Source organism: Nanorana parkeri, unplaced genomic scaffold (assembly GCF_000935625.1).
Source record: "Nanorana parkeri isolate BGI_ZX_2015 unplaced genomic scaffold, ASM93562v1 scaffold215, whole genome shotgun sequence".
Lineage (NCBI taxonomy): Eukaryota > Metazoa > Chordata > Amphibia > Anura > Dicroglossidae > Nanorana > Nanorana parkeri.
In genome coordinates, this window is record NW_017306483.1 from 208,776 (window position 1) to 223,819 (window position 15,044).

At 44.0% G+C, this 15,044-nt stretch overlaps 1 protein-coding gene across 1 annotated transcript in view; it reads right to left on the minus strand.

The window, feature by feature from the left end:
* The window catches only part of LOC108786508 (complement C2-like), a 38,611-nt gene extending 26,181 nt beyond the window's left edge, over positions 1–12,430 (minus strand). Inside the window, exons 1-5 of the mRNA XM_018555825.1 lie at positions 12,229–12,430; positions 9,750–9,932; positions 6,550–6,723; positions 4,664–4,750; positions 919–1,052 (exon numbers count right to left, since the gene is read on the minus strand). Of these exons, the coding sequence (XP_018411327.1) occupies positions 919–1,052; positions 4,664–4,750; positions 6,550–6,723; positions 9,750–9,932; positions 12,229–12,331 (681 nt within the window). The 5' untranslated portion in view covers positions 12,332–12,430. The remainder of the gene's footprint in view (positions 1–918; positions 1,053–4,663; positions 4,751–6,549; positions 6,724–9,749; positions 9,933–12,228) is intronic.
* Positions 12,431–15,044: the final 2,614 nt, after the last annotated feature.

Genomic DNA, 15,044 nt, shown 5'->3' on the forward strand with positions numbered 1-15,044 from the left:
AAAAAGTTAAATAAACTAAAATTAAAAATCCCCCATAAAATTAAAGGCCCCAGACCCTGCAAACACACGTATTTAAAAAACAAAACATAAACAACATAAAATAAAACATTTTTTTTTTTTAATACTCACCTCATTCCTGGATCCACCGACAAGTGCAGCCTTGCTGTCAGAAGCTGCATACATCGTGTGCTGGTTACTACTTAAACCGGCGTGCTGTGTGCAGCTTCTGAGAAGATACACTATTAGCGTAGCGGGAACGATGCAAAATGCGCAGCCGGCTTCCCCGCTATGCTAATAGCGTATTTTCTCAAAAGCTGCTGTCGCAACCGCAGGGCGCAGATGCCATCCGCAATTAAATCAGCTCTCGGCGCTCAGCGGTTGCGACATGCAATGAAAATTATTAGTGCCCCCCCTGATCTGACTGTGGTATCTTATGTGCCCCCCCTATATATTGTTCCTAGAGTCGCCACTGATTGGGACTAACTACTGCTAGCTAAAGCTCACAGTGTATTAAAGCATAACTTAACTTATAGACAGGTCCACTTTAAGTGCAAGGTTGCCAGGTGATATTTCATGCACCTCCTTGTACCTTAAATATTACAGAAACAGCAATCACAATTTTCATGTTTGCACTTTTCCCGACCCCTATGGGTATTCTTGTATACATATTGCTCAGTAGGACAGCCCATCAGACAGCCAACAGGGATATATGCAGGATGGGAAGGGGCAGAAACCAGCAGACCAGAGGTGAGCATTTTAAATAAACGTGCGTACAGACCAGACAGTTCCTGCATTATCATCCTACCCCAAATATTTTACTTATAAAGCCCATGGAGTTGCATGTTTGATGTGTTGTGCTTTCGTCCAAGGAACATGTATTTGCCCAGAATTATGCAGACATGTGGTGATGACACAAACCCTATTGACAAGATCCTCTATGCTCTTCTTGGAAATGTCAAAGTTGTTTTCACCAACACTCTCTGAGGCATCCAGGAGAAGATAGACATTCAGAATTCCGTCCTTCTTTATCTTTACTGTGCGCCCAACAGCAGCTGTATGAGAGATTAAAACCTCTATTATCATGTATGAGACATGTACAAATGCTTATAAAATTATTCAAAGCTGAATGACATGTTGGTTTGTTATATTTCTGGGGCACCAGTACTGAGACCTCTCCATCAGAATTCCCAGTTCTTCCCAAGTGTTTTAGCCAGTTCAAAGACAAATGAACTCTTTTTCGTACTCACCGTAAAACTATATGCTTGGAGTCCATAAAGGGGCACAGGATTTTAGAAACTATTGGCTTACATACTGCTGCCTACAGGAAGATTGGACACTGGCAAACAAAACAATTGTATGCCAGCCCAGGATAATCCCTACTGCTCACACCATACCTCATTTTCTGGCATGCTGGTGGGACAGAAATTAGGGATACTGTTGGGCCGTCCTAAAGCAGTCCAACTATGGGGTAGGCAACAGCAAACAAAATGCATACCGGCCCACAAAAAAAAGAGAGCTAGGGAATTCCTGCAGCTCAAAGAGCCACATGAAGGGCATTATGCCTTAGGCCCCATTCACACTGAGCGATTTATCGAGCGATTTTTGCAGCGATATCGCTCATATTTCCACACGATATTGCTCTATGTAGTTTCTCGAATCCTTTTCAATGGAGCTGTTCACATCTCGCCACTCAATATCGCTCAATATCGCTTGTAGCTCGTCACTGTAGCTTGTCGCTCCTACATGACCCTATTTTCAAGCGTTTTCGAGCGATTTTGCTCCTTATTGCACACAGCCCAATAGGAAAAAGTCGCTCAATATCGCTCAATATCGTAAGTCGCGCAATATCGCTCAATATTGCAAGTCGCTCAGTGTGAATGGGGCCTAAATCTAGCATCAAACAGGACCGGAACATCTAGAGTACATGTGAAAACAGAAGCCTTGCAAATCTGAGAAACAGTAACCCAATGCCGAAGAGTCCAAAAGGCATTTACAGACCTAGTGGAGTGTGCCTTAACAGGAAAGGGTGGTACCTAATCCTTAGGACCATAGGCTTGGATGATTATCTGCCTGGGCCACCAAGAAATGGTGGAATAAGAAACTGGTTCCCCTTTATAGGGGCCCTAAGGAATGACAAAGAGAGAGTCAGTCCTTCTAAAGGAAGCAGTGGATGTGAGGTAAACTCCTACAGCTAGAACTACATCCATGTAGTGGAGAAAGATCCCCCTCTGATGAACTGGAGCTAGAAAGAGGGATGAAAGAACAATGTTTAGGCTGAGGTGAAAGGGCGAAACTACCTAAAGTAGGACAGATGTTCTCGGCCTCAACATTACTTTGTCCTTGTGTCAGACCAGAAAGGTTTCTTTACAAGATAGGACCACCAGCTCAGACACTCACCCCACAGATGTGATGGCGAGTTATGGTCTAGGTGGTGCCAGCCGAGGAAGTCTGCCTGCCAATTGTCCAGGCTTGGGATGTAAACAGCGGACAAGGCTAGGATGTGCAGTCCTATCCAGGAAAGGATCAGTTCTACCTCTCTTGCTGCACCAAGACTTCTGGTTCCTCACTATGAGTTATTGTATGCCATTGCTGTGGTGTTGTCCGACTAAATCCAAATCGGATGACCCTCCAATTGGGAAGCCCAGCATTGCAGGGAAAACCAAATATCCTGAAGTTCCAGAATGTTAATTGGGAGATGAGATTCCTCAGATGTCCAAGTCCCCTGCACCGACAAGGTGCCCAGGATTCCTCCCCAGCCTGACAGGCTAGCATCCCTTATGAGGATTTTCCATCAGACCTGATGAAAGTACTTTTCAGACTCCAAAGCAAAATGCCTAAACCACTGGCCTTGATGCCAGAGGAATTGCTCTGTGTGAGGATTGGAGGTGCAGGGGATGGGCCGAATGTCAGGGCCACAAACTGAAAGTGCAGAGGACTCCCAAAAAGTGTAGGAATCGCTGAGCTGCTGGAAAAAAGGGTACATGCAGGTATGCCGCCTTGTTGTTCACAGAGGCATGAAAGTTTCCCTGATAAAGTGAGGCTATGACAGACTTGGTGGATTCCATGTGGAACTTCTGGCCCTGCCTCAGGACATTTATGTTCCTATGATTTAACATTTGGTTTAAAGACTGTGAAGAGGTTAGAGTAGAACCCCTGAAACCATTATGCCACAGGGACCTAGGACATTTAATTTTGTTCCAAAAGACCCGCTAGGGCTGTGAGGACATTTGCTAATCTGTGCAGTGACACAAGCCAGTTGGAAGTGATGAACTGGCAAAGGGACTGGGAGCAAAACTCTATTATGTAGTCCCAGGAAACCACCTCCTGCACCCAAGTATCTGAGATAGTCCAAGTGTCTACATAGGCTAGCAGACATCCCCCCACTTTGTGGGGTCACATTCTCAACAAAAGAATACTTGTCTGAGGATTTGGGGGACTGGGGAGATTTGAGGGCACACAGAGTGCCAGACATGGTTTTGGACTCGGACCACAGAATAAGGTCACGGCCAAGACAGGTTGCAATGCAGGACCTGCCAAAGGGAACAAAGCTCTAGAAAGGGCCTCCAGCTACTTGACAGCTGCGTTCTCCACTGAAATGGTGGGCAATTTTTTAAGATGGGATACTGCTGGACTCACAGAGGGGGACAAACCACTTTATAAGAAAAAATAAAACCACAATCCAGCTGTGAGATAAAAAAAAATCACAATAGCAGCTGTAGAAATATCATGAAATTATATAAAATCTATATACCGTATATACTCGACTATAAGCCGTCCCGAATATAAGCCAAGGTACCTAATTTTACCACGAAAAACTGGGAAAAAGTATTGACTCGAATATAAGCCAGTACGGTATCTTATAAAACAGTGCTCAGTGCAATCCAAAAACAATTATGAGCTGGAGAGAGTCCAGAGAAGGGCAACTAAACTAATTAAGGGTCTGGAGGACCTAAGCTATGAGACAAGGTTACTAAATTTAAACATGTTCGCGCTAGAAGTGAGGAGATTAAGAGGGGACATGATTTTGATGTGTAAAATGTTGGGTGGTGATGGCAAAATAAACAATAAAATGTTTACGGTACGCTCCATAACAAAGACTAGAGTCCACCACCTAAAACTGGTGGAGAAAAGATTTAACCACAAAAGGCGTAGGGGGTTCTTCTCAGCTAGAGCAGTTAAAGTCTGAAACTTGCTGCCACAAGAAGTGGTATCAGCAAGGGGTATTGAATCATTCAAAAAGCATTTACATACCTTCCTCAGAGACTGTAACATACAGGGGTACAGGTACTCCTAAAAACAAGGCCACACATGTACTCCGTGTACACACATGCACAAACACACAAAGGTTGAACTTGATGGACCAGTGTCTTTATTCAACCTCAAATACTATGTAACTATGTGCTTAAATAGTGATAATAAAAAATACAAATTTCAGTGCAAATAAAGCGCAAACGTGATAACAAAGAGCTCAATAAACTGCAAAATGTTCATTCAATGAATTCATTCAAAAGTGCTCTGAAGATGCAATAAACGTGAGATGTGTATGACATTTTTTTACTATACAGTATATAACCAGTTTTGACCTCCTGATTGAGAAAGATGTTGTGTTGGTAGCAACCATGTTTGTGCATTGGTGTTTAGTGATACCCAACAGATATCTCACCTTTCTTTTCATAGGTGTTCAATAACCCAGAAAGAGACCCAGCAAATTGCTGTCCAACATCTTCAGGGAGATCGAAGGCATAGGGGTCTGTGCGGGAAAAGAAAAAAATTCAGCTTGTGGAATTATAGACAAAAGGCAAGGAAGTATGAGTCGGTGTGTATGTAGAAGACTTTAAAGGGGGGCTTAACTTTCACAGAGCAATTGGAAAACTTCTACAACCCCCTTCACTGCTAATCAGCAGGGGTCTCATGTGGTGCCCCAGATGTGTGGCAACCAATGTTTCCAAGCAGCTTTACAGTTCCCACAGCTCTGCTTTTTTTTTAGCCCTGATTTAAGGAGAACTATGAGGTGAGTGCTTTTCACTCACCTCATAGTTATAGCCGACCTGTGACAATGAGACTGTCACAGGTCGGCTCAGTAGATCGGGAAGTGAGCGAACACATACCGGTGTTCGCTCACTTCTCGATCCTGTCACGGCTCTCTGCCGTGACAGGGGAGGGACTGGATTCCCCCCGCTCCGATCCTCCAGCGCTGACTGGCGGAACGGACGGGGGAGGGGGCGGGTACAGCTGGCTCTGCCTCTAGATAGGCAGAGCCAGCTGTTACTCACACTGCTGGGCGGATCCAGACATAATTGTCGAGATCCACTTCAACTGCGGCGTCTCAGTATACGGCGAGCTGTAGCTCGCCGTATACTGAGCTTAGGGTGACGGGAGGACACTAGTTTGTGTCCTCCCGTTACCCTAAGGAGAACTATGGGGAAAAGCCATAACCCCATAGTTCTCCTTTAACTCCTGGGAGGGAGGAGCTGAATGAACTGAGCTTCTGTGTCACTTCTGGGAGGGAAGTGCAGGAAGAACTGAGCTTTTGGGTCACTGCTGAGAGGGAGGAGCAGGAAGAACTGAGCTTCTGGGTCACTGCTGTGAAGGAGGAGCAGGATGAACTTAGCTTCAAGGTCACTGCTAAGAGGAAGGAGCAGGAAGAACTGAGCAGTGAAGTGCAGTGATGATGAATTGCTCCACAGTGCCTGCAGCTATAGAGGTCAGTCAGGGCTTGCATTTTAATATGAATGTCCATAGCCTGGCCACAGATTCACTTTAAAGTACACATATCTTTTAATCTTTCAAAAGAAGAATTGTGAGCTGTGGGTAATTTTCCACCATTGTTTTATTTCTTTGGCAGTAGTTTTAGTAAATGTAACCTATGGGGGTATTTGCAGATTAGGCCTAAACTCTGTGTTTCTTATCCAACAGTAGTTAGGTGATATGAATATGGGTGATCTGGCTAACGGGTAGGCAGCTTCCACAATCCAAAGATTCTCCACAGTCTCCTTGGCTTGATAGTGAACACAGTAGCAGTGGGAATTGACGTACCTCACCGATTAAAATAGTCCAGATACAACTTTATTACATTAGGGTCAATGGGAAATTCAAATAAAGTAGCCAACGCGTTTTAAGGGTCCAAAGGACGCCTTCTTCATCAGGGCCCTAATAAGAGAAATCATGCACGTAGACTTGAAGGTTGTATTGAGTTGTGATGGGAATACTTCAGGCTTTTACTCCCATCACAACACAATACCATTTTTAAGGTGCAATGATTGTAGTCCACATACATGAATTCTCTCACTAATGCCTTATGAAGGGGGTGTGTTTGGACATGTTGGCTACTCTACTTCAATGTCCCCCTGACCCTAATGGAATAAAGTTGTAGCAGGACTATTTTGTTTGGTGTGGCTCTTCAATTCCTACATCTCCAATGTTTAGTCCAGCAAATTTGCATTTTTATTTTTTCATTACTGTTGGGATTACAAAGGACATTAAATAGCACGGGTGAGAAAAATCTCTTGTAAAGAATTGGTGTTGGTAGTTTTTGGGCCCGGTACTTACACTGACAGCTGACCTCAGTTCCGCTCCAGCGCCTGCTCTCTAGACATGTCCGTTTAGCTGAGCCCACCAAGTCAAGACCAAGAGCACACGTGTATGAGACTCTTTCATCAACATCATACCGAAGCCCAGTTTTCCTGGCTCCAGGAGGCTCCCCGGGGTCAGGACAATGGCCAGCTGTTGAGTACAAAACAGAATATTATTTTATTTTATACTATTGTCATATTACCCTACTTATCCTTGCACCCTTATCTTGTAGTTTTGTATTAAAAGAGGTATCTTGTATTAAAAGAGGTATGGACTCCAGAGATAGAGACATAATCCTGCCCCTGTACAAAGCATTAGTAAGACCTCATCTGGAATATGCAGTTCAGTTTGGGGCACCAGTTTACAAAAAGGATGTTGTGGAACTGGAGAAAGTGCAGCAGAGGGCGACTAAACTCATAAGAGGCATGGAGGAGCTCAACTATGAGGAAAGATTAGCTGACCTGAATTTGTTCTCTCTGGAGAAGAGGCGACTAAGGGGGGACATGATCACCATGTACAAATACATAAATGGTCCATATAAAGAGCTTGGTGCCAAATTATTCACGTTAAGGTCATTGCAAAGGACAAGGGGGCACTCTTTGCGTCTGGAGGAAAAGAGGTTTAACCTTTGCATACGGAAAGGATTCTTCACAGTTAGAGATGTGAAAATGTGGAATAGACTCCCCCAGTTCTAGCTAGCTTGGTAAATTGTTTAAAAAAATATCTGGATGTATTCCTAAATGCACAGAATATTACTGGATATTGAGTTATTATAGGTATATTAGGCACCAGAGATTGTTGATCCCGGGAATATCCGATTGCCTTATGGGATCAGGAAGGAATTTTTTTTCCCCTGTTGGAGCAAATTGAACCGTGCTTTATAGTGTTTTTTTGCCTTCCTCTGGATCAACATTGGGTAATTGTGGGCATAGTGTTCTGTTTAGGCTTTTCTTTTTTTCTTTTTTCTCTATAGGTTGAACTCGATGGACTTGTGTCTTTTTTCAACATGACTAACTATGTAACTATGTAACCCTGCCCTACGCAGGTAAGCACAAGCGCCACTGCACAGATTATGTTCAGCACTCGAACCATGATCAATGACTGAAACATAAGAGTATGCATGTGCAAAGTGTCGGTATAGGGGTTGTGATTGGTTGGGACTGCTACTGCGTTTATAGTTTCGCTATAGGGGTTGTAATTGGCTGGTTCTGCTGTTGGTATAGGTCTTGTGATTGGCCAGTTTTGCTACTGCATGCACAGTGTTGGTATAGGGGTTGCGATTGGCCGGTTTTGCTACTGCATGCAAAGTGTTGGTATAGGGGTTGTGATTGTACGGTTTTGCTACTGCATGCAAAGTGTCGTTATAGGGGTTGTGAGTGACCGGTTCTGGTACTGCGTTAGAATATCACATTGCCCATTTAAATATTGCCTCTAGGGGGTTTTCTTATATTGCCATTGATTCTCTTTTTGTTATAATCTGGCATCTAAAGGGATTGTATAGAGATTCTGTATACATTATCTTTCTTTATTATAGTCAGATCTAAAAATGAAATTTTACGAACTCATGTTCCTGGAAAGCGCAGGTGGGAAGCAGGCCTTTCGGGTTTGACAAATTGTGGATTTCACAACCTGGGTGACCCCAACACTTGGAGGGTCCCCTGCCATTTTGAGAGCTGCTGAACTCCAATTTGTACTTTAGCAATAAAGCAATTTGAGACTTACAGAAGACTATTTATCTATGAGTTTAGGATTATCGGGTTCAGGACATTACCTCTCTTGTATGCAGCCCCTGCTACATGCTAGGAGTCACTAGGGGGACAATTCTGGCAAAAGTAAGGTCTCTTTTATTCCAAACAAACCCAGTACTAGTTATATTAATCTCAGAACAGTGGGAGTTATCTTTCCTCTCTTACAACACTGGGGCCCTGGTTTTCTTTTCTCACCGGTGACATTGTCTGAATGTTGGTTTGGGTGTGCTAATTTCCTCACCCAACCCAAACACACGCAGAAGTTTAATTGGCTCCCAGGAAACACCCAGTATTTGCTTATGTGTATTTGTGGTAGGGACTTTAGAGCAGTGGTTCTCCGGTGACCGGTAACCGGTGTAACCTCAGGACTCACATTTGTCCTTGGTCATTAAGTCGCGACCCAAGTGTGCAATGTCTGCACTGCAATGGAACAGACGGCATTAGGGTACCGTGTGTTCCGGTGTGTGAACTGTGAGTGGGGGTTGCCCTTTGGGGTACCATTTAAATTATTATTATTATATAGAATTTATATGGCGTTTGCGCAGCACTTTACAATATAAATGAATGGCAATGGAACACACCTCGCACACCAGAATGCGCGGTAGATGTGATAGCTTGCTGCAGTGCGTTATCGCACGGTACTATGCGATTAACGCACTGTACTAGTGTGAACGGGCCCTCAAAAACACTGACATACATACACAACAACAGACACAATCTCACACACTCACAAACATTCTCAAACACTCCCAAAAAAATAAAATGTTTAAGGTCCACCCAGTCCCCCTACCTTACGAGAACTGGAGTGGATCCTCAGCCTGGGGTCCAGTGTGGGCTGCTGTGCTGTGACAGAGCTCCATCCATATGTGCATTGCTTGTACAGCTCTCTTGCGTGCCCTGTAGAGGTGCCGAGAGCCAGAATGTAATGTCACTCCGGTTCAGGCACCTCTATAGGACACGCGAGGGAGCTGTAAGCAATGCACGTATGGATGGAGCTCCCTCGCGGCCATAGCCATCCCATCCCACCTCAAGCTGACACTCAGCGCCGGGCAGCATATTTTGAATGGCTGCTTGGCACAAGAACTGACATTGCTGCGCTAGGGGGAGGCAGCAGAGCCTCTCACCTAGAAAAGTGGAAGGCATGCGGCAACCCACTGAACACGGGGTTGCGACCCACTAGTTGAGAACCAAGGCTTTAGACTGTATGCTGCATTGGGGACAGGAACTAATGTGACTGATTCCCATTAAGTTCTGCAGAATTTGTTAGCTTTGTATGAGTAAGATCAATAAATACTAATGTTTACCAATGTGTGTACTCAGCCTGACATCTGCCCATCCTTCTATATTTGACTACCTTTGCTCCAGGCTGCTGGCTATGCTACTTTTTTATATTCAGCACATTGGTCAGTGTTTACCACCTGTACTCACCCCCATCATCACACACTGCGGTTTCTCCACTCCACTTTGCATTACTCTTACAGGTCCTTTCCATGGAGCCCCGAGGAATGTAGCCATCACTACAGACAAAGGTGATGTTGTCCCCAACCTTGTAAGGGCCCCTGGGGAAGTATTCTCCATTGTCAAATCTGTCAGGATTTGGACACCTCATTTCTGAAGATATACAAAATATACAGTTGTAAAGACAGTCTAAGACAACCTAATCTCCTAGTAGCTAATGATACACATTTACAAAGCACTTTATTAGGAACAGTAGAGTGTACTGAATTGTGCCATAGAGGGATGCATATGGTCAGCAAAAATACTAGGATAGGCTGTGGCATTTAAGCGATGACTGAATGGTATTAACAGATCCAAGTGTGCCAAGAAAATACCCACACCATAACACCCCAAGCCTAGAATGGTGGTTGGGTCCATTAATTCATGATGTTGAGGCCAAATTCTGACCCAACAATCTGTGTGTCTCAGTAGAAATCAGGATTCATCGGACCAGGTTACATTTTCCAGTTTTGGTGATCATGTGTCCACTTCAGCCTTATATTTCTATTCTTGGCTGACCCAGGCAGAGGAACCCAACATGGTCTTCTGCTGCTGTAGATCATCCATCTACAGGGTTTGAGTAGAGTGGCTTTTCTGCTCACCACAGTTGAAAAGAGAGTAACCACAGCCACTCCCCCCCCTCCGACCGCCCATCTAAAAATTTAACATGGCAAGCCGCTCGATTTCACACACATGCCACAGCAAACTTTATACAGCATTACAGAGGTTGGTGGGCAGTGCCACTTGCCAAACGCTTCCATTGGAGTCAATGGGTCCATGTCGTAACCTCATGTGAATACTCTGTGCATTGTTGTATGCTTCATTGCCAAAAAATTTGGGGGTGCATTTTGTCATGCGTTGTAGTGTATTACATACTTGCATAGTTGTTAAGGTTGAATAAAGGTTCACCAGTTCAACGTGTGCGTGTTGACAGTGTTGACAAAATGAATGGGCTTGCCTTAAAGGAGAACTTTGGGGTCAGGGCTTTTCCCCATAGTTCTCCTAAGGGTAACGGGAGGACACAAACTAGCGTCCTCCTGTCACCCAAAGCTCAGTATACCGCGAGCTACAGCTACAGTTCCGCCAGTCAGCGCTGGAGGATCGGACAGGGGAGGGGGGAATCCAGTCACTCCCCTGTCACAGCTCTCTGCCGTGACAGGATCGAGAAGTGAGCTAGCGCCGGTATGTGTTCGCTCACTTCCCGATCTACTGAGCCGACCTGTGACAGTTTCATTGTCACAGGTCGGCTAGAACTATGAGGTGAGTGAAAATCACTCGCCTCATAGTTCTCCTTTAAACCAACATGTGTGACTTAACACATGTGAGTAAGAAAGCAAAGCTAAATAAGGGGGGGAAATATATACTATGTGATTGAAAGTTTGTGGTCACCTGACCATCACACCTATATGGGCTTGCTGAACATCCAAAACCATGGTCTCTAACAGTCTCAACTCATCCAGGAAGGCTTCCCAAGATTTTGCAGTGTGTCTATGGGAATCTGTGCCCATTCAGCCAAAAGAGTATTTGTGAGGTCAGGTACTGATGTTGGATAAGAAGACCTGGCTCACAATCAGTGTTCCAATTTATTTATGAAGCTGTTGGGTTGAGGTCAGGACTCAGATTCTTCCACACTGAACTCATCAAACCATGTCTTTATGGAGCTGGCTTTTTACACAGGGTCACAGTCATGCTGGGGCAGAAAAGGGCCTTCACCAAACTGTTGCCACAAGGTTGGAAGTGCACAATTGTCTAAAATGTCTTTGCATGTTATAGCATTATTGGTACCCTTCACTGGAAACACCTGACCATTTGACCATATAGGTAGGTGTGATGGTCAGATATTCTCAAACTTTTGGCCATATAGTGTACTTTCAATCCAGCACAACTAAAACGAACTTAAGAAGTAATATCAAAATTCTGCCATCATGAATGTTTCTCTTTAAAGGCATCATGTCAGCTCAGGGTCACTTGTATCCAAAAGCATTCCTCTAAAAGAAGAGGTATAATACTTACCATTTCAGTGACCCATGTATTAAAATGCTGCCCTTACAATGCTCCCCTGCAAGTACTCGACCAGTTTATTGGGCTAAATACCTGTTTCCACCATCGCATGGAGTGTCTCCTCCTACTGGCTCGTATGTCCTGTAAGTATATTCCCTCTTTTTTTAGCTGGCATGCTTTTGGATACAAGTGATCCTGTGTTGACAGGGTCACATTATGATTCCAACTACCTTCCTAGCTATATGTCCAATACTATTCCAAGTATATGCTCATTAACATTCCCAATAAAGGCCTACTACCATCTCCAGTATGTGGCCAGTATAATCTCATTAGAATTCCCAGTAAATATCAGTAACCATTCAAAAAAAAATCCTCTTCATACAAAAAAAATGCCCATCACATGCCTCACCTTTACAGTAGATCTTTGTATACTTCCATCTGGTTTTGGACTCCATTATGCTCCACTGGCCGCTGGCTTGGCAAATGCGGCTGCTCACAGGCCAGGCGTACATTGCTGCAGGACACAGGAATTTGGCAACGCTTCCCACGTTCAGCCCATTGGTAAAGCGGGTGTCCTCACTTGGGTGCCCGGTTTCCTGTGGGCACTGCGTCTGGGCTTCACCTGCCGTGAGAAACACCAGGGGAAATGAGGTCATAACAGCGCAAGGTCAATACATCAATACCGGTTTGCAAAGCATACTGGGATATTTCAGCTGAATGTCTGGGCAACATTAAAAAAAAAAACATGTTTAGTACATCACTCCAATACATGCCAACTCCTCCGAAAACAGAAAGCGATAGTAATATAGAAGCTGACTTGTTTGGGAAGGTGCATGCTCACATTTACCTCCTTCCTACACTTGGCCTGTCACTGAGGTGAAACAAGGATGTGCATAGAAGGTTACGGGACACCTAATATACGTATGCTTTTTTCTGGTTTGTGGATTACTTAGAAGTACTATTAAATCCTCAAGTTGTAATTGGTGAGGGTGCTCTCCGCACACCTTTCAGCAGTCCCGGCCAGTAGAGATAAGGTGCTTGCAGTAACTCCCACGGATGGCACAGTGTAATGCACAAAGTAGAAAGAATAGGTTACTAGCACTCAGATTGATTTCAAATAGATAAGTCCTTTTTATTGGACATACGTGTCACAATAGTCAAACAGCCGACGTTTCGGGGCCACGCAGGGTCCCTTCCTCAGGGCAAAAGATGTGATGTTTTGCCCTGAGGAAGGGACCCTGCGTGGCCCCGAAACGTCGGCTGTTTCACTATTGTGACACGTATGTACAATAAAAAGGACTTATCTATTTGAAATCAATCTGAGTGCTGGTAACCTATTCTTTCTATTAAATCCTCAGACTTTTTTTTTAATAATGAATCCGGATCAAACAAATATACATTGCCCAGCAAATAATTTTTTTATATTTTTACCTAGACACAAACAGTCATCCAACTCTCTCAACTTCATGTCCAGTACAAGATCACATGGGACAGATCAGTCTCCAGCAGCTGTCGATCTACTAGATGAGTAGGCGGGAGAGGGGATGATTGGGGAAAAGGAGGTGACTTGCCTTGCCATGCCTTTGTGTTTGTGCAGATACACACCTTACTAGCACACACAAGAGTGGTTCCATAGGACCCTGAAAGGGAAAGGAGTCACCCTAAAACAGGATATCAGGTCCAGTGCTCAGGAGACCACCTAATTCTGCAGAAAGCTATTTTTTTAAACATCAAGGAGCAGCATCCATTGTAAGTGATTTCATCAGTATTATTATGATTATTATACAAGATTTATATAGTGTCAAATGTTTGTGCAGAGCTTTACAATATAAGAAGGACATTACAATTACAAAGCAAGTCTAGACAAGATGGTAATAGCTTAAAAACCTTTAGACTTTAACAGAGTAGTAAAGTCCCAGCGTATCTCTCCTGTTATAACATCAGCATTGTAATAGGAATACATACTGGAGTTGTTTCTAATAATACATTCAAAGCTATCATGAAAAAATCCCTTTTATGTAGTGAGTACTGCCTTCCATCTGTCCATCAATTCCAGCTATTTCCTGGATTACCAGTGTGCTTCCTTGCTAATTGATGTGATGCTGTCTCCATTTCTCAACACTAAACATCCCATCATGCATTGCTTCCAGCCAGCAATGCCATTGAATTGTAGTTCATACTGTATGTCAGGCTAGGGTTGCCACCTTTTCTTCCAGCGAAGCCTGAACACTCTAGCGACACACGGAAATCTTTTGGGGAGAATGCGGCTTATTCATATGTAAATAGCGCCGCCCATTCATATGTAACTATCACAGTTGAGACTATTTTTAGTGGGGGGCCAGTAGCCCCTATCTTAATTTTGGTTGCCCCTGTCTGCCTGACATCATGTGTCTGGGTTTCAGCTGCCATGAAACCCGGACACAGCATTCAAAACCCGGAGCTGTCCGGGTGAATCCTGGACAGGTGATAACCCTATGTCAGGCTCTGTGAGCATGGTGACACAAGGGAGTGCAAATTCACAGGGCTGAGTGAAATTGTGTCAGTGCATTGAAGAAGTCCTTTCTATGGGCATCTTCAATTTACAACTTCCAGATGGGTCTGGTTATTAGGAGTGGGATAGAAATTATGGAAATCCAATAAAGAAATGCAGATTTATTTTCAGTTTTTGACCAGAGATGCCCTTTATTATCACTTTAATAAGAATCAGAGCTTCGGAGCATGAATCTTTAAAAACAGGCCAGCTCCTTTATTCCAAATTAGATGCGGAAACTCCTTTTCCAGTCTGAAAAAACATAAAAGCGCCGTGTGTAAATGTTTGTACAACTGTCAGTCAGTACAAAGTCATCCCCTTTGGAGGAAACGCCAAACACTTCCTGTAGCCGGTTGGTACATCTGTTCTTGCTTTAGGGATGTTCCCCACTTTTTAGCCCGCTCTATATTCCATTTGCATGAATTTTATTTATTCATTCAATATTTTATTGAAATATCATATATACCGGGAGTTCACAGCAGGATGAAGTAAATAAAGGGACCACGTGGGGGGTAACATTTATATAAGTGCCCATTCAAACTGGGTGTTTAATCGCGCGATTTCCGCCGCGATATCGCACATATTTGCCGCGCGATATCGCTAGAAGTCGCCGTCCAACTATTTTCAATGGAGCTGTTCTATTGAACAGCTCCATGTCGCTGTCGCGTGTGCGGGACCCCTTTTCCCGCGGATGT